Raw genomic sequence first — 23226 nt, 5'->3', positions numbered from 1 at the left:
CAGGTCAAACATAATTTTTCATCCACAGAATTATTTCATATGGAGTTTCGACTGAAGACAGAATTTTTAGAGGGAGAGTCCCTCTGTTTTTAATTGCAAAAATTAAATGTTGCCAAAGAGGTGATTTGCAACTCAGAACTACCTTTGAGCAGTACACATGTTTTGCATTCATGATACTGGCCCCTGATTACACATGCCAGTTGTTTTTGTAACTAATTGCATGAGGGTAGACAATTCATTTCTATGCATTGTAAGAGAACACTCTCAAAGGGGTAGTTGAGTGTAGTAATAATGCCAACGGGAAATTCTTTTCAAGGCTTTTTAGACTAATTAGACACACTAACAAGGTAAGGCCTCATGTAAGTTATTTCCTTGCTAGTGGGTTTCATAAAACATACACAAGTGGATATAATCTAAAATTAAAATGTTCTTCAATCCCTTTTGCACTGATTGTTATTTCCTGGGAAATGAACATGTTGAGAATTTGGGGAAAACACTTGGGAGTAGGAAATCCCCTCTGTGTGTTCTAAAAAAAGGAGTATGTTTATTCAGAAGGAAACAGAGGCACATCCACAGACACACGGGCTTGCTGGCATACACATGTCCACAAATGTGTGCACACAAGCGTGTACACACACACATATACACACACACACACTTCACCACTTCACTTCCCCTCTACCGAGCTCCTCATCTCCTTGCCTTACAACACAAGGCAACACCAAGGACCAGTCTTGATTTCTTGAGGGGGTTGGAGTTTTGCATGTTTGAGCCTAGTTTCCTCCTCTAGCTGTTTGACACACAGTTTGCTGGTAAGCAGTGAATTGCTGTTTATTCTCACTAATGCCTTGGCCAGCCTTCCTTTAGGACCAACTAATTCCCATGGAGAGAAGTATAATGACACATATAAAAATAAGGAAAGTAACATCTCACAATGTTGCCTTACATTTAGATGGATTCAGTTGTATCCTACAAATATTTGTTGGGTGTCAGGGTCACCCAGGCTTGGGAAGTCATGGTGCTCCTAGCTTGGCAGAAGTGATTCTGTGATTCTTCAATCACAGAAGAATGAAACGAGGGAAACTCTCATAGGAAATGATCTACCCTGGGGTCTTTGAGATCATACAACACAGTCAATAAAGGGCATGAGAGGTAGTGGGTGAGCTGGCAGTTAAGGGGGCAGAACTGAAAGGGCATCTTCAGCCACAGGAGTTGAAGCAGGTAAAGTCCAAGTAGTTCTCACCCTTACCTGAACATCAGACAAAACTGGGAAGGTTTAAGAATACTGCCCACTGGTGCCTCCCTGCCTAGTGTCAAGACTCCTTCACTGCCATAACTTGCAGCTGACAGATGATCCTTTCTATTCAAGGAGGTTCATATATGTTGTCCACCTTGGTTTCACCTGCCTCCCCTTTCATACCTCCCCTATATGTTCCCCAAATGACCAATATTGACCCATAGGTAGGGACATCTTTACATCCCTGTTTAGCAGGAAGACATTACAGAAGATGAGACCTTCCACCTTCAACGACCTTAAAGATTTAAGGGTCAAAATTGTTCAGGGGGAAATAGTGAGGGAGCAGAAGCCTAGCTGAAGACAAAGCATAAGCACCCTGCAACCTCCCCCCCCCCCCCCCCCCCCCCCCCCCCCCCCCGTGGGATATATGCGACATTCTTCCAGGAAGATCCCAACCATCTTAATGTTAATGCCTTGCTAGAGGGAAAAACAACCTTAACTTGACAATGGCAAGGCCACTGGTATTCTGTAGGTCCTCTTTAGCATATGAAAGTTCTTTTGAAAACCTCCCTTTTCCTTACCTCCCCCAACCCCATAGTATATAATCAGCCACCCCTCATAACCCTGGTGCAGCAGCTCTTTCTGCCCATGGGACTTGTCCCCATGCTTTAATAAACCACCATTTTGCACCAAAAAAAAAAAAGAATACTGCCAGCTGGGCCGCATCTCAGAGATTCTAATCCAATTCTGGTCTAAAGTGGAGCCTAGGTGTTAGAAATCTTAAAGACTCCAGGGAGTTATAATATTCAGCCAAGATTAAGAAGCATTGCACTTGATCCTCTGAATGCTGTGCTTCAGAGAACATTTTCAGAAAGTGTCAGAGGATAAAAGCTCCACCAAACTTGGATATAATGATAGAAGAGCAACAGACCCATGTGGAAATTTTGGGTTATTTCCAATTTCTCAACAGTGTCTGAGCAAACAAAAAGTAAATGCTGGGACAGCGTTTCTCAAAGTGTTTTTCTGGGCCCTTTCTGCATCAGAAAGATGTGCAGTGGTTGCAAAAATGCAGATTCTTGAACCACAAAGGCTCTGAATAGTCAAAGCAATCTTGAAAAACTAAAGCAAAGCTGGAGGCACCATAGTTCCGGACTTCAAGCTATATTGGAGTCATCAAGACAGTAGGTACTGGTACAAAAACAGACACATAGATCAATGGAACAGAATAAACCCAGAAATGGACCCTTAACTCAATGGTCAACTAATCTTTGACAAAGAAGGAAAGAATATGCAATGGGAAAATGACAGTGTCTTGAACAAATGGTGCTGGGAAAACTGGACAGCAACATGTGGAAGAATGAAACTGGACCACTTCCTTACACCATACACAAAAATAAATTAAAAAATGGATGAAAGACCTAAATGTGAGAGAGGAAACTATCAAAATCCTAGAGACCACAAACAATAACCTCTTTGACATTGGCTGTAGCAACTTCTTACTAGATACATCTTCTGAGGCAAGGGAAACAAAAGTAAAAATAAACTATTGTGACTTCATCAAGATAAAAAGCTTCTGCACAGTGAAGAAAACAATCAACAAGACTAAAAGGCAACCTTTGGAATGAGAGAAGATATTTGCAAATGACATACCTGATAAAGGGTTAGTATGCAACATATATAAAGAACTTATACAACTCAACACCCAAAAAACAAATAACCCAGTTAAAAAATGGGCAGAAGATATGAATAGACATTTTTTCAAAGAAGACATCCAGATGGCTAACAAAACATGAAAACATGTTCAACATCACTCATCATCAGGGAAATGCAAATCAAAACTACAATGAGATATCACCTCACACCTGTCAAAATGGCTAAAATTAACAATACAGGGAACAACAGATGTTGGCAAGGATGCAGAGAAAGGGGAACTCTTCTACACTTCACTGGGAATGCACACTTGGTGCAGCCACTCTGGAAAACAGTTTGGAGGTTCCTCAAAAAGTTAAAAATAGAACTACCCTATGACCCAGCAATTGCACTACTACTAGGTATTTACCCAAAGGATACAAAAATACTGATTTGAAGGGGCACATGCACCCTCATGTTCATAGCAGCATTATCAATAATAACCAAAGTACAGAAAGAGTCCAAATGTCCATCGACCGATGAATGGATAAAGAAGTGGTATGTATATACAATGGAATATTACTCAGCCATCAAAAAGAGTGAGCTCTTGCCATTTGCAATGACTTGGATAGAGTTAGAGTATATTTTGCTAAGTGAAGTAAGTCAGAGAAAGACAGATACCATATGATTTCACTCATATGTGCAATTTCAGAAACAAAACACATGAACATAGTGGACAAAAAGGGAGGCAAGCCAGAAAAAAAATCCTTAATATAAAGAACAAACTGAGGGTTACTGGAGGGGCGGTGGGGGGGATGGGTTAAATGGGTGATGGGTATTAAGGAGGGCACCAGTTGTGATGAGCACCAGGTGTTATATATAAGTGATGAATCACTAAATTCTATACCTGAAGCTAATATTACAGTGTATGATAACTAACTGGAATTTAAATAAAATCTTGAAAAAGAGAAAATCAACACAGAAAAGAAAAATGCAGATTCTCAGACCTCACTCAGCTATTCTCAAGCAGAATGAAGGGTGAGGAAATTGGCAATTTACCAGATTTCCCTGGTAAAGTTTCTGCATGCAGAATTTGGAGAACCTGCCCTCCCCTTCAAACCATCAGAGTAGAGCCAGAGTTCCTTAGAGTCCATGAGGATGCCAGATTCGAGTTCTTCTCTGACTTCTCTGTGTTCTTACTTCAGAGCACAAAAGCAGGAAATGGAGGTAGCTCAGGAAAAGAAAAAAAGCCCCCAAATTTCTTTTGTTTTTTGTTTTGTTTTTAAAGATTTTATTTAGTTATTTGACAGAGAGAGACACAAGCAGGGGTAGTGGGAGAGGGAGAAGCAGGCTTCCCACAGGCTAAATAAAGGCAAAAATAGGTTGTTAAGAACAGTTTTGACCTTCCTCTCTGATTCCTATGCTATAATCCAAGACTGGATTGTGGAATCATCAGACATTCTCAGTGTATGTCCCTCACCTGAGCCCTAAGTAATCTTGAAAAGCAACGTCTTGACCGATGGAGATAGGAGATGATGATCTTGCTTGTGGCTCTCATGTGCTTCAAATGCCCATTTCATGAATGGACCATGAAATCAACAGATAACGGACTTCTTGTGTCTGGTCTAGATTCTGACCACCATGAGGCAGCATCTATGTTCTATTCAGCATATTTCTCCGAGATCCAGCACAATCCGTGGCCCATACTATGCATTTAATGTGTATTTGTTGAATGACTAAATGAATGAATGGAGATTGTCAGCCCTAAATTAATTTCCCAGTTAATTTTCCCTGTGATCCCACATACATATTTTGATGAACTTCTCCCACTCCCAGTATTTTACAGAGCAAAAAAATAATATAGGTGCTTAATGATTTATATTTATACATGCATATTACACACACACTTCATCCTTATACAAATATAATATCTTATTCTCAAGCCATTCTTTTTTTTTTTTTAAGATTTTATTCATTTATTTGACAAAGAGAGAGAGAGGGAGAGCACAAGTAGGCAGAGAGGCAAGCAGAGGGTGAGGGAGAAGCAGGCTCCCTGCAGAGCAGGGAGCCCGATGCGGGGCTCGATCCCAGGACCCTGGGATCATGACCTGAGCTGAAGGCAGACGCTGAACAACTGAGCCACCCATCAAACCATTCTTTCTTAACTAGTTACTTCAAAATGCATTTTATTCTTTGAAGTTCAAACGCTCAGATTCAGATTTAACTTTAATGGGGTGACTGCTTTATAGCAGGTACTGTCCAAGGTGGTTTCTCTGGTTATATCTATCATCTCATGCATTTTTCACAAGCTGGGAGGTAGCCAGTTCCCCTAGATCACAAATGAGTCAAGTCAAGCTGCTCCTCGACCCCCATACATATCAGTGTATCATCAACACAGGCAGCATTTGAACCCAAGTCCTTCTTGTGATTCTGCCCCAATGCTCTTCCCACTTGTCCCCAGCTGCCTCAGTATGATAAACCAAACTCAGAAGCACTGAAAACTCCAAAGCACGTTTTCCAAAACTTGTCCGTTTCCAATTAGGTTTTTAAATGAGAATTGCTTTGCATGATAACATAGGACAGGCAAGGATAAAAGCAAGACTATGAGGCAGGAGGACCTGGTCGAAGCTTGGTGCCTTTTGAGTTCCTTACACTGCCACCTTCGACCCAGCCCTGGCTGTCCTCTGGATTGGGTGAGAATTGGCTCCCTCTTAGAGTAACTCCCAGGTGTGGCTTCTCATTCAGACTCAAGGACTCTTCTGAAAACAAAACAAAACAAAACAAAAAACACACAGACAAAGCCGCAGCCCTGACTTCTCTTCCCTCTGCCCACCTGCTTCCACGGGAGTGCAGCGGGGGCTGGGGGCGGGGACACAACCCGTAGAAGCCTGATGGAGAAGAACAAAGACTTGTGTGGGTCCAAGATGAGCAAGGTGTCAGAGGAGCTGGCTTGTCTGAGAGAACTCTTACGGAGATGAAAAGAGCTCTCTCCTTGGCATCTCCGGCTCCCCTGCAACCGTGCCCCACCAGAGGCAAAACAGGGGGGTCTCTGCAGAGAGCCTAAGGCAGATTGTAAAACAAGCCAGAGACTTAAGGACTGTTGGCTTTGCTCTGCTTGTCTCCAGTCCCCCTGGCCCAGCCCAGCTGCTATTTTCCCTTTCTTTGGAGAGGGAAGCTGTCAGGTGACACTGGAAGTTATTTGTTCTCATTAGCTGGGCCTGCGGGTGTGTGATTATTTGCAACCCAAGTGCTAAGGGTGTAATTCTATGATGAGGGCAGGGGCTCATTCCAGGGGTCATCTTGTGAACCTATTAGAGGTTGTAGGCAGAAGCTCCAAACAGCTGTTCTATTGATGCGTCAGGGAAGCTTAGCTGTTAAAAGTAGTGATAAACCCAGGAAACCGTCTTATAGACAGTACCCAGGAAAGCATTTGTACAAACCGGCCTGCTCTTCTGCAGAGGACCTGCGAGTCCTTCTGGGTAATATAACCTACCCCATGTCAGTAGGTAAAGAAATAAGGCATTCGTGTATCTTTGTTCAATTATTAGGTAGAACAATAGTCCAAAGTACATGCCAGAAGGAGCTGTGTCAGAGATGGAGCCTATAAGCCTATAGGGCAACATACTCGGATTGCAAAGATAGAACGTATTTTCTCCTGCGGGCTGTTACAGTTAGGTTATTCATTTATGTCTCCTGTTAAATCATGTAGAGAGCTATTTTATGTGACCACTGTTCCACAGCCTGGTTTAAGTGAGGGACCAGTTGGGGGAAGAAAAGAAAATATTGATATTAGGCAGTTTTATGAGAATGTAAATCAAATCCAAAGTTTGAGATCCAAAAGAATTAAATTATTTATGGTATGAATTAATTTTGGTACATTGTTCCTGATTCAAGCTGTATGAATAGTTGAACTCTTCTGTTGTATGTTTTTTTCTTAATTTGCCAAGAGTAAAATAGATGACCTATAGTTAGACGTTTAAATCTTCAGTGCTTACGAATTGGAATGAATATTTAAAAACTGAAAGATTTTCAAGACGACACTATTGGTCAATTTGTATGGCTGAATAACATTTATCACTGTTAGGATCATGTATAAATCAACTGATAAAGGGAAAAGAAAAGGTGTCAGTTAAGGGAAGTATGGTTTATTTTGGTCTTTGAGGTTCCTTGGGTAGGTTTCTTTAACTTGGGCTGGACTTCAAAATAAATAAATAAACTATATCAGGTACTGTCCAAGTTTTTTTTTTTTTCCAAAACTGTAGTTGTTTCAGTGAAAGGTCTCTCTTCTTTGCTTAACGTCAACAATGTAAATTTGGAAAGGGTTCTGATAGGAAAAAAAAAAAAAAAACCTCTTGTGCCTACAGTTCAACTAATCAGTTATAGGTGATCTGATTTTAATCATTTATTGCTTGTGCTGTGAATGCCTCCTAACCACAGTTGATGATAAGCCTGCGTTTTAATTTTCTATGAGACTTACTGGTAGCCAACTGTCGTTAAGGATGGCTACTTTGTCAATATTGAGTGAAAAAACAATTAAGCTCCATGAAAACATTCTTACCCTAATCTGTTCCACTATACTAGACAGGGAAACACACATAGTTTAGTATCACCAAAAATAAATTGGTTATCAAGATGAAAAGATGAAAGCATTTCCCTCAGCCTTTGGTTGAATGTGAGAATTACCAAGATGATTATGTGCTTATCACGCGTGTTATACTTGCCAATTATATTCTCTCTGAAACCAAGGAACATATATCTCAGTCATCTAGCTTTACAAATACTCTACAGATTTATATTCAATAAATGAAGGAAGAAATGAATAAACAGAAGTAACCTAATCTAGGACATTTAAATATTCTGACTTGGTCTTTAATACTGTAAGTTTCAGTGATCATATTAAATGTGATCATATTAAATGTGTACAGTTAATGTACTGGCTGAAAAATTCCACTTAATTCACCTGCCCACCTTAATTTTATCAAGAGTAACCATATGGGTACATAGTTTCAAGGTTATAGTGAAGTTAAGTAAGTGACTTCCTGTACTGTGTTTTTGAAACCTGCAGATGAAAAAGAAATCTTAGCTCAAATACATAGAGAAATGATGAATGGTTATCTGGAGAAAATGCCAGAAAAGGCCCAGATCTTTGCAAATACCAGGGATATGTTATTGGGTTTATATGTGGTTCTTAATTGGAATGGTGCCACATTGCCCAGTGCTAAACTATTTGCTGAAAGGGAATGGAGCTGCCAAGTTTGGTTTAGGTTAATCAAGATTCACCTCCTTCACTGAAAGGGGCCTAGCTTCTCCTACTGACCCAAGCTGCCTGATACCTGAAAAAAATCAGGATTATGTTAATATGGTAGTAAGAATTCTATTTGATTGTGTATTGGAAGAAACTCAAAATAACAGTGGATATTTTTTTTTCCTCTCTCACATAGAAGTTCAGAGATAGACAGTGAAACTCCCTGCATCATCAGGACCAAGCTCATGCTATTTTTCCATCCAACAATACTTAATGTGTTACTTTCATTATCAAGGTGGCCGCTGAGGTTCCAGCCATCACTTTTATATCCCAGACAGGAAAAGGAGGAAAAAGAGTGAGGCTTCTTCTTAAAGACTTTCTATAAGATCAAGAAAAAAAGTCGACTTATAACTCATTGGCCAGGAATTTGTCACATAGTGACACTTATCTACAAGGAAAGCTGGGAAATGTATTTAAATGTACCCAGCCAAAAAAAAAATCAGAGTTCATTACTTAGGGGAAAATAGATGTTAGAGTAAACAACCAGCAGATTCTGCGACAGGTAGCAGTGACAAGAGGATGGCATAAATGAAAACATGGAGGATATAAACAGAGCATATAGAAAACAATGAGCTGCTCTTATTCTCCACCATTCAAACCTATGTCTGTTCCAAGTCATTTTAAGTAGTGAAATAGTCACATAGCAAAAGAATAGGAAGGAGAGACAAAGGACATTGTAAATCAGCAAAGTGTAGAAACTGTGTACAGATAATTAGGATCCTGTTTTACACTGTATCATTTTTTAGCCATCTTAGAGTACTTCACATATGAAAGGATATTATTTTTCCAAATATGGAAATGTGGAAGTCAAGGTATGAATGATCTTCCCAACCTAACCATCTTAATTAGCAATGAGGTCACCTTTGGAAAAAAGCAAAATATTACCTAGAAGGATAGGCTTATTATGAAAAGAATCAGGTCCTCTACACAGAGAGGAAAGAGGCAAATGAGGAGCTAATTAGGTAGAATAAGCTGTGGGAAACGTATTGGTAAATTACAGTCCATGCGTATAAAGTCTCATTATTATAAACGGCAACTCTTTTCTTTATTTTTTAAAGGTAGCCAACCAAGTTGTTCAAGCTCTGCTCACTCAAAAGGTAGGTCACTTTCTGGCTTATTGTTTTCAAGGTACTTATGTGAATAGGTTGGAACTCATATTGTCAAACCAGGAAATTGTGATTGATAGATGCAATACTTTTCTGTTTATTCACTTAGGTTAAAATTGTGTGTGTTTTAGATGGGCATACAAAGTAACATCAGTGACCAATAGAATCATAAGATTGAAACTCTTGGTAAAATAACAGAAGATGAAAGATTTCCAGGGGCCCATTTATTTAGTAAATGCGGATATTCTATAAGTTGGTGGATTTCTCCACTCTCTATAAAATGAATAGCCTTTTATGGACAGATTAACAGAAGCCTAAAATTCAGGAAGAGGTCTTTGAGGTTAGGGAAGTTATCTAATTTCTCTGGGTCTTCGTGCCTCTTCTATAGAGTGGGGATAACAATTCCCACCTCCCAGAATTGCAGTGGTCATTCTATGAAAGGAAGCACATGGAGCAGTTCCTGGCGGAATCAGTTTGTGATAAATATAAAACAAATGGCAGTATTGTATACTTGAAAGTTGCTGACAGTAGATCTTAAGCATTCTCACCACCAAACAAACAAACAAACAAGATGTGAGATGTGAATGTGTTAATTATTTTGATCTTGGTGATCATTTCACCTTGTAAGGCATATCAAATCATCACATTTTACACTTAAATATATACAGTTATTCCTCAATAAAGTTGAGGGATAAAAACAAATAATTTTTGAGCATGAGATTTGTATGCCTTCTCCTTGGCCATGTCCCTATTCTGCCTTCAGACAATATAAGATCATGTTATTGGGCCAGAGTGGGCAGAAGCAAGTTATTGCCCAAATTTGGCTATTTTGGTACATCTTATTGAAACTTTCCCATCACTTTCTATAATGTTTCTCAGAGACTAAATTCTAGTTCTTTCAGATTTTGTTTGTTCTGAATTACCTCTCTGGGAGATGGAGACTTTTATTATAAAAGAAAATCTTAGATCATGTGGCATATTCTGGAGTACATAGCTAATGATAGCAAAATAATGTATGACATTTTGATTTTTTAATTAAGAATAATTTTATTAAGGGTTGACCACTTCTCATTGGAGATCCTTAAATAAATATTATTTTTAATTTATACTGTAGCGGCATTGTGATATTATTTTTGCTAGATTTTCTCCTCAACTACTTTTATTAAATCATGCTTTCTGTTTCAAATGATTTTAACTGGTTCAGGTTTTACATTGATACCACATAAATAGAAAGATTTGACTATACCTGTTAGGTTGAATTAGGTTCCATTGTGAGTAGCAGAGATCCAAAATAGTAGTGACTTAAATAAGCTAAAATACTATTTCTTTCTCATATCTAAATCTACAGGTAGGCAGTATAGGGTTGCTGTGGTGACTGTGCTCCACAAAGTCCATGGGGTCCTGGGTGTCTCTGGTTTCTATCTTGTTATTCTATGGGATGCAGCCTCCATTCCCAAGGTCACCTCATGGTCCAAAATGGCTGCTCTTGCTCCAGTCATCACATCCACATTCCAGCCATCAGGAAGGAGGAAAAACTGAAGAAAATGAAGAAGGAAAAGGGCACACACTAGTTGCCCTTAAAGAGAGACTTCCAAAAGCTTTCTTACCTCCTCATTTACATCTCCTTGAACAGACCTTAAGTCACACAGCCACACCTAAGGAAGCTGACAGTGAAGTCTTTATTCTGGGTAGATGCCTAGCTGAAAATGGATTTTCATAGTATTGTAGGAGAAGGGGTGAAACAGGTGTTGAACGGCATCTCACAATTTCTTTCACAGCATATTTGAAATGTTTTGGGTTTTTTTTTTTCTTTTTCAAAGGCTTTAATTTTTCATTTGCTTTCCTCCTGTTGGAAACTCTGTTCTCATTTAATTATAAACTTAAGGAATGGAGGAAGCACTGTTGCAGCCCTGTGTGTAACTGTCAAGGAACTTCTCGTGCCTGTTTTTTTTTAATGGTGCCTCAGGAAAGAGACAAGGAAGCTATCTGGTACAATATAAAGGAAAATGGGACCCTTCAGGTCAGCCGCAAAAAATAGCTACACAAATCCAAGTAATAACTAGTAAACAGATAAATCTACCTTGGTACAGTTAAGCAGTAAGACACAGAAAGACATGCTACTGTGTGAGATAGCATACCTCAGGGACACTCTGGGGCAGGAAGAGATGCCAGGATTTTCAGAGATTCCAAATGAATCATGTTCTGCAGAAACGTGTACCTCCCAGTTTTTATAGGGACCATAAAATCGCTACAGGAAGAGTCAAATTTCTTGTTAATTAAGAGCACAATACAGGAAATAAATGTACTCCAAATGCAGATGAGAAAACGAATTCTAAAGAGGGATGTAGCTGGCACAGAGTGAAAGCAGAAATTTTGAGTGATTTATCCAAGTCACAAAAAAAATTTTTTTGCGGTGAAATTACAGTCATAACCATGCAGTTTTAGAATATATCGTTTGTTACGACACAAAGCAAATCTGCCATGAGCAACAAAAAAAGCATTTTTCTGGCATATCATGAACTAGCCCAGATAAGCATCTTGAAATAACAGAGTGTACTTCTTTTTCCCAATACTGATAAAAAAAAAATTATTTCCATGAACTTATCACTTTCTGTTAAATGTACATATACTGTCCTAGTCAAGTAATTCAATTTATCTCAGAAACCTGTGGATTCCCTTAAGACAGCAGATTGTCCCTCCTTTAGATCAGTAAAGCTAAAGTGACAATATTAAACCCAGCTCACTTCCATTTATGACTCTAAATCATAGGTGTGAGGCTACAAGTGCAAATGAAATCAATAATTCAGGCCAAACTCTTATTTTTGTCTGAAATACATTTTATCTTCATTAAGTCAATTACACTCACTGAAAATGTAACTGTCCTAGGTTCTTTACTGTGGTTTTTTTGGTGTTTTATTTTTGTTTTTGCTTTTGGGTGGTTTTTTTTTTTTTTTTTTTTTTTGCCACTATCATCAAACTTGGAAGAAAACCTTTTATTCTCTAGTCATTTTTCAGCGTATCAACTTCAGCTTTGTCTGAATGTTCTTTAGGATAACCCAATATTTATATGGTGTTTTTTCTTTACCAACATGGAATAAGGCTCCGTATGGTAGAATCCAGCAATGCAGTGACCAGATAGAAGCAGAGCACAGTTTTGTAGCTTGTATCTGAAAGAACTCCAAACTTCTACATATTTCCCTTGTGGAGGGGCATTCGGGCCACCCGTGTCCACTCAGTGGCAATGGTGTGTGTAGGGTCCAGTTCCCGGAAAAGGGTTTGTTTATATTTGCTGTGTATGTTACAAGGAGTCAGACTCCATGTCCAGCACTTTAAATGCACTAAGTCATTTTGTTCTCACTGCAACTCTGTAAGATAGGACTAAGAAAACAGTGTTCCTATAGTGCTGATGGCAAGAAGTGGCAAAAGCCTCTATGTTCACCTAGGGTTGCCGCACTCCAAATCTTCCCTTTGCAACGTTCAGCCTCCACAATCCCCTTCGATCATTTACTGTTTTTCCCCCACTGTAGTTCAGCAGGCAGAGATGGGGCTGTGGAAATCAACAGATGGATTGAAATCCAATCATTAGATATGACCGCAGGAAATAGAACAAAAGGGCAAGGGAACCAATGGATTTCTTAAAACTTCTGGAAACATTGCCAGTCCTGGCTAGCAAGAAAAATATTCAGGATCTGACATGTGTGGAGTCAAAACTGACTCTAAATCTGGAGTCAAGCTTTCTCAGAATCCGTCTGATTTTGGACCCCAGAATTTCACAATTGCTAAGGACCTTAGCGAGCATTTAATCCTGAGATTGTCAACCAACTTCAATAATGGGTTTAATTTACAATGATTACATAAACTTGTTTAGCCACCACCCAGATTAAAAATGTTTTAGGGACGCCTGGGTGGCTCAGTCGTTAAGCGTCTGCCTTCGGCTCGGGTCATGATCCCAGGGTCCTGGGATTGAGCCCTGCGTCAGGCTCCCTGTTCCACAGGAAGCCTGCTTCTCCCTCTCCCACTCCCCCTGCTTGTGTTCCTTCTCTTGCTGTGTCTCTCTCTGTCAAATAAATAAAATCTTAAAAAAAAAATGTTTTAATCCAAAGGTGTTTGGGATGAAGGCTTGCAGTATTCAGTTTGCCACAGGACTAACCACCTCCCGTTCGTTAGGGCTGGCCTGATTCAGGTGCACATTTGTTACCTGCCTTGCCTTTTAGATTTCACGTTGAGGCCTTTGGTGAGTCTGAGAGATGGCTTTTCTTTTTACATGAGTCTTAGTATCCTTGGCAAAGAAAGGGCTGTATCAGTGACAGCCACTGAGAAGGAATGTTACAAGGAGGAACTGGTGGGTATGGTGGCCGTTAAGCTTCGGGGAAGGAGGGCGCCTGGGTGGCTCAGTTGGTTAAGCGACTGCCTTCAGCTCAGGTCATGATCCTGGAGTCCCGGGATCGAGTCCCACATCGGGCTCCCTGCTCAGCAGGGGGTCTGCTTCTCCCTCTGCCCTCTTCCCTCTCGTGCTCTCTGTCTCTCATTCTCTCTCTCGCAAATAAATAAATAAAATCTTTAAAAAAAAAAAAAAAGCTTCGGGGAAGGAATGAGGTGGCATTGGAAAAGCCATCTCATGAAGCAGCTGAGACATGCATTCTCTTGAAGTCCTGTTTTGTATAGTAGCTCAGTTTACAGATCAAGGAACTGAGGCAACACCAGGATAAGTTACATCCTCAAGGTCATGTGGGTAAGGAGGACGAGAGTCCAGACCCCCTAACTCCCAATCTGGTGTATTCCCATGATATGCCTTGCATCTAAAATAGTTTTATCACTCTTATATCATTTTTACATGATAAAATCAGATTTAAATAGTTTTCATCAATACTTCAGTGATGTCACTATATGTCCAGCTTCTAAGTAAGCAATCAACAGTTTATTAGACTGACGTCAGCAGGGAAAGGTTTAATTCTAAATGCATTGAAGTAACTGTACTCATAGGTACTGACAGCAGTAGGTCCAGAATCTTCTTTAGCCCCAGAGCAGATGAAACTTGCCAGGATTACAAGGCATGGATACTCAGGGAAGCTATGGTTTGAGATCATGAAGACGCACAGGGTCTTTTAGACCAGTGTATCACTGGTATATTTTGCCCTTACCTTCAGCTTTAATCCCATATTCTGTTTCCAGTTGATAGTGATGGGCAGATTGCAAGGAAAACAGGTCTGCTATTTTCTTGAAGCCACTGTACTTTCTTATATGAGATTAAATGTAGTCAAACTGTTGGCTTTATTTCCCCCCTGATAAAATCAGGTCTCTTTTTTATTGCAGAAGACACAACCCTGTATTTTCAGGAGGGGCGTCTTCCTCTTGGGGTCTGAGATATACTAGGAAAAAAAGAAAAAGAAGGATGTGAGAGAGAACAGATGACCCAGTCTCCTCAGTGAGCCAATGATGGCATCTAAGAAGAGAGCTCATTGGTTTCTTAACACCTTACTTGGGAAGGATAGTTTAGGTCTCACCTCTCTCACTGTCAGGGTCACAATAACGGTGCTTGTAGACAGCCTCCATGTGTCATATGCTACTTTATGTCAGCGGATTCTTGTTGTAAGCACCGAGGATGCAGACAGCTGACTCTCACCCTCTGCCGAGGTCTCACTATAGTGGTCAGAGAAACTGCTGTTTTTCTCTCTCTCTCTCCATCCACCCAGTCTGGCTGTGCTTACGTGTATGCATATGGGCACGCATGCGTGGTTTTGAATACAGTTTCTTGGGCTGATCACTCTCTGGCATCCCTTACCATCCACAGCTTGAGTAAAGAGAGCGAGACTATTAGAACAACACAGGCAATGATTCTTTTATGTCTACAGATTCTCAGAGCAGCTCAGTTCTGTTGGTCAGTAATTGTAAGACCAGAGTCACATCCCTAAAGCCTTCCATTTCCTCCTCTGCCATGTGCTGATCTAGATGAGCCAAGAGTGATGAACATTTCTCAAGGTCAATCGTGTTCCTGCTAAATGAACTTTCACCATCTTAAGTAACAGTCATAGCCATTGAAATTTGGGCAGCTGTACAAAAAATCTCTATAGAGTATATTGATTTTTTTTTCTTTTATTCTTTATTCTCTCTTTTTTTTTTTTAACCCATCTGAAGAACTCTTTCAAGTTATCTCAATTTTGCTGCAAAAATCATCAGTGCTGTTCCTTCCAGGTCTCCTTTCTCCTTGCAAACCCACACTTACATACTTCTCCCATTTCTTCATCTGCGAATGAGAATGATTATGTTTTCCCACCCAATAGGTACTATGAATATTTATTTACCTCACAGTCAAGTTTTATTAATTACTTAATTAGCAATACTGAAAACAATTAGTGTTTTTGGGCAGGGAGAATTATATGCATGCTAGGAACAAAAAGCAGAGTAAGTGAGACACAGACAGAAGTTGAATTCTAAATAAAGGAAATAAGTTTGGCCTTTTAATGTGAGCAGTGCCTAGGGCCCCAAAGTGGCCTCTGCCAAATGGCATATGTGCTCACGCTCACACGCACACTTCTGCCCCTGACTTGGGCAGCTGCTGCGCTCCTAGATCTTGGACTCAGGTGCCTCATTCTGAACATGACATTTCTCTTCTATGCTCTGCATTTGTAGATAGCAATCAGTTGGAAACATCCTATGCATAAACTCTACCCATTTAACTAAAAAGGTGAGGAGAGTATAAGCTGTGCAGTGAGCCTCACCATGGCCTATTTCCTTGCCCTGTGTAAGTAGAATCAATGATATATAATCTGGATATAATGAGGCTCTGGTAAAGCCTCAGAAGTTGAATCTATCTAGCTTCACACAAGGTTATGGACAGGCCCACTCACCTCTGTTTAGGGCTTGGGGATCACAGCTGTAGTCTCATGCTCTGTCTTGCTTGCAGAGTCTTAAGTAAGCCCTGAAGCTGCCCCACATCAAAATATATAGATCCACAAACTAGAAATGCTGAGAAACTTAGAGCCTCAATCACACTACCACTGGGGAATAGAACTTGTCATCATCATCACCATCCCGTTTAACAAAATAATCACACAGTTTATTAAGTTCCTACTATATGTGGTGTTTTGCCAGGTGATGGAATAAAAGAGTGTAAGAACAATCTGCTTGTGCTGTTGATTATTAGGGTATCTTCTTATGCTTGCCTTTGAAGAACGTGCCCTCTAATTGACAAGATAAGTTTAGAGCATGAAAGATAAAATCAGTACAGAGTAGTGTACGCTAAATGTCCTATAAGAGGCATTGAGGGCTTATTGGAGTTCAGGAAAAGGAATGGTCTTTGCAGGATGCCAGATAAAAGTGTCAGAGAGGAGACAGATAGATTTTAAAATGGACATCAGTCAAAATGCCAAAGTTGGACTAGATGGAAGAGGGGGTTGAGAAGGGACCATGATGGCGGGGGAGGGAAGAGGATGGCAGGAATGCATAGAGGTTTTGAGAACAACAAGCAGACCGTTGTTCTTTAATGGCAAGAGCAGAAACCTTTTTAAAAAATTTGGAAGTAGGGAAAGATCAAGTTTGACATGTAGAAAAGGATCAGCTTTTGAAGAACTTTGAACTGGGGCATCATTCTACCTGGTCTTTCTTGAACCCCATCCAAGAGAGTACTTGTGGACAAGTACTACAAGTATCTTTATCACAAGTTAGTTTGGAAGGCAGATCCTTGGTGGATTCTGGAGAATCCTAAGGCTCCTGTGTTACAGCCTCCCTCATGAAAGTTGGGGAAAATATCTCTGTGGTCTTTGAACTCTTCAAAAGAACTGCTCCAGAAGGATGCCCAGGTATGGCTAGTCAACTTCTTCCCCAGCACCAAGATGAACCACCCCAAATACATGGAAATCCACCAGTTCAGAGCATGAGCAGGTTTCAAGTGGCCTTTTAAAGCTTTCATTTCAGAGTTGCTTCTCTCTGTCTAAATGCCTCACTGGCTCTATTAGCCCCAACATTGAAAATTTCAACTTGTTTCCACAAATGACAGCGAAAGGCTCTATCAAAAGTGATAGTTTCTTTAGTTCATCAAATCTCTATTCACTGCAAAAACATTATTGTCCTTGTGGTTTGTGCTTTATGACTGCTTTTATGAAGACAGTGAAAAGGCAAAATATATAGGTGGAAACTCAAATTGACTTTATATTGCTAACATTTACCATCTTCAAAAATCGCATGCTAGATTAATGCACTTCTGATTTCAAGGTACTTTTTTTTTTTTAAATTGGTCTTCTCTGCACATAGTAATTCTATCAGACAATGCGCTATGGAAGAAAACGTGTGTGATTTATTCCCCGGGGGCTTTGAAGAATAAAAATACTATTTTTATACTAATGTGTCTGAAATATCAGATAAAATATGGTTATAATATGCAAAAGTGTCTTTCAGTTACAGATTTTTTTTTTCTTTCACTGTGTTTGTTGTAGGATCTAAGGGAGGAATGTGTAAAGTTGAAAACAAGAGTGTTTGATTTGGAACAACAGAATCGAACGTTAAGCATCCTGTTCCAGCAGCGAATCAGACCAACTTCTGATCTGCTCCTCCAGGTATGTACTTATGTGGAAAACAATCCTTGCCACTGAAATGCTATTGACAAAAAGTTACTTTAGTTCAAAAGTTTTCAGTATCTCCATAGGCAAGGCATCATGCATCAGAACCTGATTCTTCCCCTTCTCAAGGGATGTCATTAAAATTGAGCGTCTCTTAAATTTCTGACTTTTTAGACCTATGTTTAGATAAAGAAATACATCAACAAATAATAAACAGGTAAAAGGGACCATTAGAAGGTGTCCTCTAGTAAACTAAGTGGAACTGTGGAATGGAGTCGGGAAATAATCGATTACTTCGGGGACTTGTATTAGTAATCTTGCATTCTGCGATAAGGAAGAGTTTTATGTGATGCCAAAGTACATTTCTTTATTTCATTCTCTCTGTAATCAAAAATTCTGCTGGGGTTTGTTTTTCTTTCATATCTGTCTCCATGCAGAGTTCCTCCTCACACACAATTCTTCCTATATTCTGCCTCAGTGTTTTTCAGGTTCTCCTTGTCTAAATGCTCTCACTGAACTCCTTCTTTACTTTCCTTCATAACATGCAAAGTTGTGGAAGGTCAAACCATTTGAATCATTTTGAATGAGGTCCCTGACAAAGCACCAGAGAACATACCTGACTTCAGGGAGACACATGAATTGGCAAAGGGGGCTGGGAGGCTGATCTTTGCTGTTTCCTGGGGGGTTTTTTAATCCTATTAATGTGTATATTTGCTCAAACAAGCTCCCATGAGCCTTCTTTAGAGCCCTTCTGGCTAAGTTAGCAAAGGGTAAGGTTTCTCAGGGACAATGTACGAAAAATAAACCCCAGCTGCCTGGCCTAATTGGCTGAGAGAAAGGGAAGAGACCAGAGGTATCCTCTAGACTCTACTGCCCAGCACTGTAACCACTAACTACGTGGTGCCATTGAAATTGAAAGCTAAATGAAAATTAAGTTCCTATGCCAAACTAGCCACATTTGAAGTGTTGAAAAGCCTCATATGGACAGCACCTACCATATCGGATGGTGCATATATAGAACATTTCCATCACCATAGGAGATTCTACAGGACAACCCATCCCGCACAAGTCATGGTTCATTTTCCAGATGGCTGGGACAGTGTTGCTAATTTACCCTCTGAACTTTGGCATGAACATCTTTTCTTGACTCCTCAGGGAAATAATGAGAAATTGTCATTCATTTCATTGAAAGAAAGATGTTTGATAAAGCTGAACATCAAAAGTATAATTTTCCCCCCAAATTAAAATAAAAACAGTCTCTGAATTGTACAGTAGATCTCATCTCCTAAATTAATTTCCTCTCTGCCTTATCTGCTAAAGCATAATTCATAATTTATGACTCAAAAATTATACAGAAAGAAATTTGTCTATCTCTATTCTCTTTCCTGGTCCCAACCACAACAGATGTTTGTCAGAGAGAATCTTGCATCTGTAAAAAGTTGTATTTCTTTTGCTCTCTCATATCAAGATCCAGTATTATAATTACTTTTAACAGCTGTTGCATGTTCATGAATTTTTCCATCTTGCTTGGTTTTTTTTTTTTTTTTTTTTAAAGATTTTATTTATTTATCTGAGAGAGAGAATGAGAGAGAGAGAGCACATGAGAGGGGGGAGGGTCAGAGGGAGAAGCAGACCCCCTGCTGAGCAAGGAGCCCGATATGGGACTCAATCCCGGGACTCCAGGATCATGACCTGAGCCGAAGGCAGTCGCTTAACCAACTGAGCCACCCAGGCGCCCTCCATCTTGCTTGGTTTAACTTCAGGCTTTTCTGGAACAGTGTTTAAGGATCCATAGTCTCTGTTTATGAATCATGATGGCTCATTTCCATAATAAATACATGTGCCATAGATATTTAAACTTCTTCATTGGCTGTCACAAATTTCTGAAATCCATATCCAAATGGCAGGGAATGGTGTGTATGCTATCAATAGAACTCAGTGTTTATTCACTGGGTATTTTCAGCCAACACACTTTATATTCCTCCCCAAATAGTCTTCCCTTCCAGGAGCCATTCTAATTTAAATAACATTTCTGAAAGATGGGCTGTTAATAGTTCTGTAAAGAAAAATGGTAGAAAGTGGGCTGCCTGCCCCCTACCATCTACAGCTCACAATCACAGAGAGATGGAGTTGCTGGCTTTTCAGGGGGTCTCTTAATTATGTGACTCGTGATTTTTTTATTTTCTGGTGGCACAAATACATACTGTGGAGCACTGGCTAAAGTAAAAGCAATCTCTGCTTGCTTTGTACCTGCGGAAGCTCTGTAATTATTTGTTGAATGGAATAGTGAATAAATGATAAAATTTCTGGGAAATTTATAAAGGGAACCAGATCCATGCTGAGAAAAAAAACCAAAAAACAAAAAAAACTCTAACCTGAAAATGAAATTCTTAAGAAGGGCAGTAATCATCTGTGGCGATTCCAGTTTCTAGAATGGTATCTCTGGGACTAGGGGTGGTAACAAATCAGAGTATCAAGGCCCTCTGTATTAAAATGAATAATTTGAGCTAAATTCCAAAGAATTGAGAAGTCAGTATAGCAAGTAAAATCCCCAAAGTAATGTTCTTAATGGAACCTGAATCTCTAATTAACCTTATTTGAATCCACTGGCCAGATTAACCAACACTCACCATTTCTTCTTATAAATCATGTTAAAAAACACTCAACTCATCAAACATTGGCAACTAATAGAGTTCTCCACTAAGTATAATTTCTTCTCTTACCAGTTGAGTTGAATGCTCACCATAAATGAGCCATCTTTGTAACTCAGTATGTTTCTGCAAGTAGTATTTATGGTGATTATATCATTTTTAACTACTATATAAACTGATGAAATGTGATACCGAAAGAATTGTTTATATAAAACAAAGTTGAGTGCTTCAAAACCATCTATAAAGGCGAATCACTAAATAAATGTTTATGATCAAATGAAATATAGATGCCTAACTAAAAAAAATTGTGGGACTGGAGAATTGTATTAAACATAGAGGCATTCTGCGTGCAAATTGCTTCCCAAGTGATTTTAAGTTCTTGTTACACCGTTAAGAAAACCCAAAACAAAGACATATGCATAAACAATGCATAAAGCATGTGTTTGATGCCCCTCTCCGCCCCCCACCCCAAAAAAGCCAAACAAAACAGACTCTAATAATAGGATCCCTAGGCAAAGAAGTAGCTTTGGCCCTACCAACAATGTTACTTAACAAATGCATAGTGTTTACCACGTGTCAGTTACATTTCTACAGCCTTTACAGCACTTACCAATTTCATCTCCATTACAGTCCTATGAGGCAGGCAAGTATCCTTGCACCCATTTTTACAAATGGGGACTCTCAGGCACAGAGTCCCCCAGCTGGTAATCTAAACCTGTGATCCAGCTCAGGTCCCTCCCTTCCCCCTCCCTTCTCTGCTCCCTCTGCATGGAACACAAATGGGCGTGAGGAACATTTTTCTGATTCCGTATTCTGACATTTTGATTAACTGGGCCACTTGTGATCAAGTCAGATCAGAGGGCTTCTGCAGTGAAATCGCCACAAGGAGACTACCATATTTACACATTTCTGAAAGCCTCTTGATATGTGGCATCCATGATTTTTCCCTCTCCTGTGGGTTCTGCTTTTGTCTTGTTTTGGACACCTGTGTTATCATTATTCTGATAAAACATTATTCTCATTTTTCTTTCCTAACACACTTTTTTTTTTTCTTTTCCTTCTGAAATTTCAAAGGGTCCTAGTACCCATATCCTTAGGCCAAGACAGAAAGAAAAGAATGTTATAGTGTAGATTATTCACACAAACAGTTGGGAATCTGATAGCTTAGAACCAAGGTGTAAACATTTGCTGTCACTTCCTAGAGTGCTCTTTGTTTTTTGGGTTTTTTTCTTGCTAGTGTTTTCTTTTATGGTATTATTTCATATGAGATGAGAGGATTTAAAAATTGATTTATTCTTTTCTCCCCTAAATCTTTATGTTCAGAGCATAAATCTATCTATTCATGAGTCTGACTTGGCAGGACACTACACTATACACTCACCTCTCCTCACCTATCCACAAGCCGTGAATCCCAGTCTCTGAGACTTAACCCAGTGCTGCCATCTTTCAGGGGCCTTCAGGGTCACAGCAGTGCTCCTGGAACTTTCCCCTTGCTGAAGCTCCTAGAGGATTGATGACCCATCCCGCACAAGTCATGGTTCTGTATGGAATTCTGGAATCCTAGTCTCTTGTGGCAGAGATGGTGGAGATCATGCAGTGTAACCCGTAGGAACTAGGGATTTCATGTCTCATTTCACCTAATTTGTGATTAATCTCTGTGAGGGCAAGAACTCTGCTGAATGTTGTGTTTTACCTCCCACCGATGTTATCACTGTTCATAATATGTATTCATTTTATATTATTGATGGTTCAACACTTAATTACATACCTTTTTTATGGAATATATTTTTTGGCGGGCCAGAATTTTGTTTGTTTTTTTATACAGCAATCTCATTGCCTTTATTATTTTTTCTTCCAGAGTTATTAAGATATAATTGACATAACATTGTATAGGTTTAAGCTGTATAACAGAAAGATTTTATATATGTAAATATTATGAAATGATCACCACAATAACAGCCAACACCTCACATACTTGCAATTTTTTTTTCTTGTGATGAGAACATTTAAGATCTACTTATTTAGCAGCTCTCAAATATACAATACGTATTGTCAACTCTAGTCACAATGCTGTACATTATATATCCAGGATTTATGTATACCTGGAAGTTTTGACCACCTTCACCAGTTTCCCCCACCCTCCCATTCTCAACCTGTGGCAACCACCAATCTCTTCTCTGTTTCTATGAGTTCTGTTTTATTAGATACCACATATAAGTAAGATCATATGGTATTTGTCTTTTTCTGTCTTAGCATAATGCCTCAACGTCCATTCACATTGTTACAAATGCCAGGATTTTCTTTTTTGTGGCTGAGTAATATTTCATATGTCACACTTCGTCCATTCATGTGCCAATGGATTGTGTGCGTATGTGTGTATATGTGTGAGTTTGTATCATGTTTTCTTTATTCATTCATCTATTAATGAACACTTGTTTCCATCTCTGGGCTATTGTAAACAATACTGAAATGAACATGAGTGTGCAGATATCTCCTTGAGATAATGATTTTGTTTCCTTTGGATATATGCCCAGAAGTGGATGAATCATATGGTTGTTTTATGTTTAACGTTTTAAGGTACCTCCATGCTATTTCCATAGAAGCTGTCACCGTTTACACTCCTTCCAACAGTGAACTCTCACCAGCACTTGTTATTTCTTGTCTTTTTGATAATACTTATTCTAACAGGTGTCAGATGATACCTCATGGTTTTGATTTGCAATTCACTGGTGATTAGTGATAT

The 23226-nt window shown here is 39.4% G+C and overlaps 1 protein-coding gene across 1 annotated transcript in view; it reads left to right on the top strand.

Moving 5' to 3' along the window:
- NCKAP5 (NCK associated protein 5) overlaps positions 1-23226 on the top strand; it is a 792873-nt gene that overhangs the window by 629008 nt on the left and 140639 nt on the right. Inside the window, exons 8-9 of the mRNA XM_044913605.1 lie at positions 9230-9268; positions 17710-17829. Of these exons, the coding sequence (XP_044769540.1) occupies positions 9230-9268; positions 17710-17829 (159 nt within the window). The remainder of the gene's footprint in view (positions 1-9229; positions 9269-17709; positions 17830-23226) is intronic.

Source organism: Neomonachus schauinslandi, chromosome 3 (assembly GCF_002201575.2).
Source record: "Neomonachus schauinslandi chromosome 3, ASM220157v2, whole genome shotgun sequence".
NCBI lineage: Eukaryota > Metazoa > Chordata > Mammalia > Carnivora > Phocidae > Neomonachus > Neomonachus schauinslandi.
Note: the sequence above shows the minus strand (reverse complement) of the source record. Positions and strands in the feature narration are given on the sequence as shown.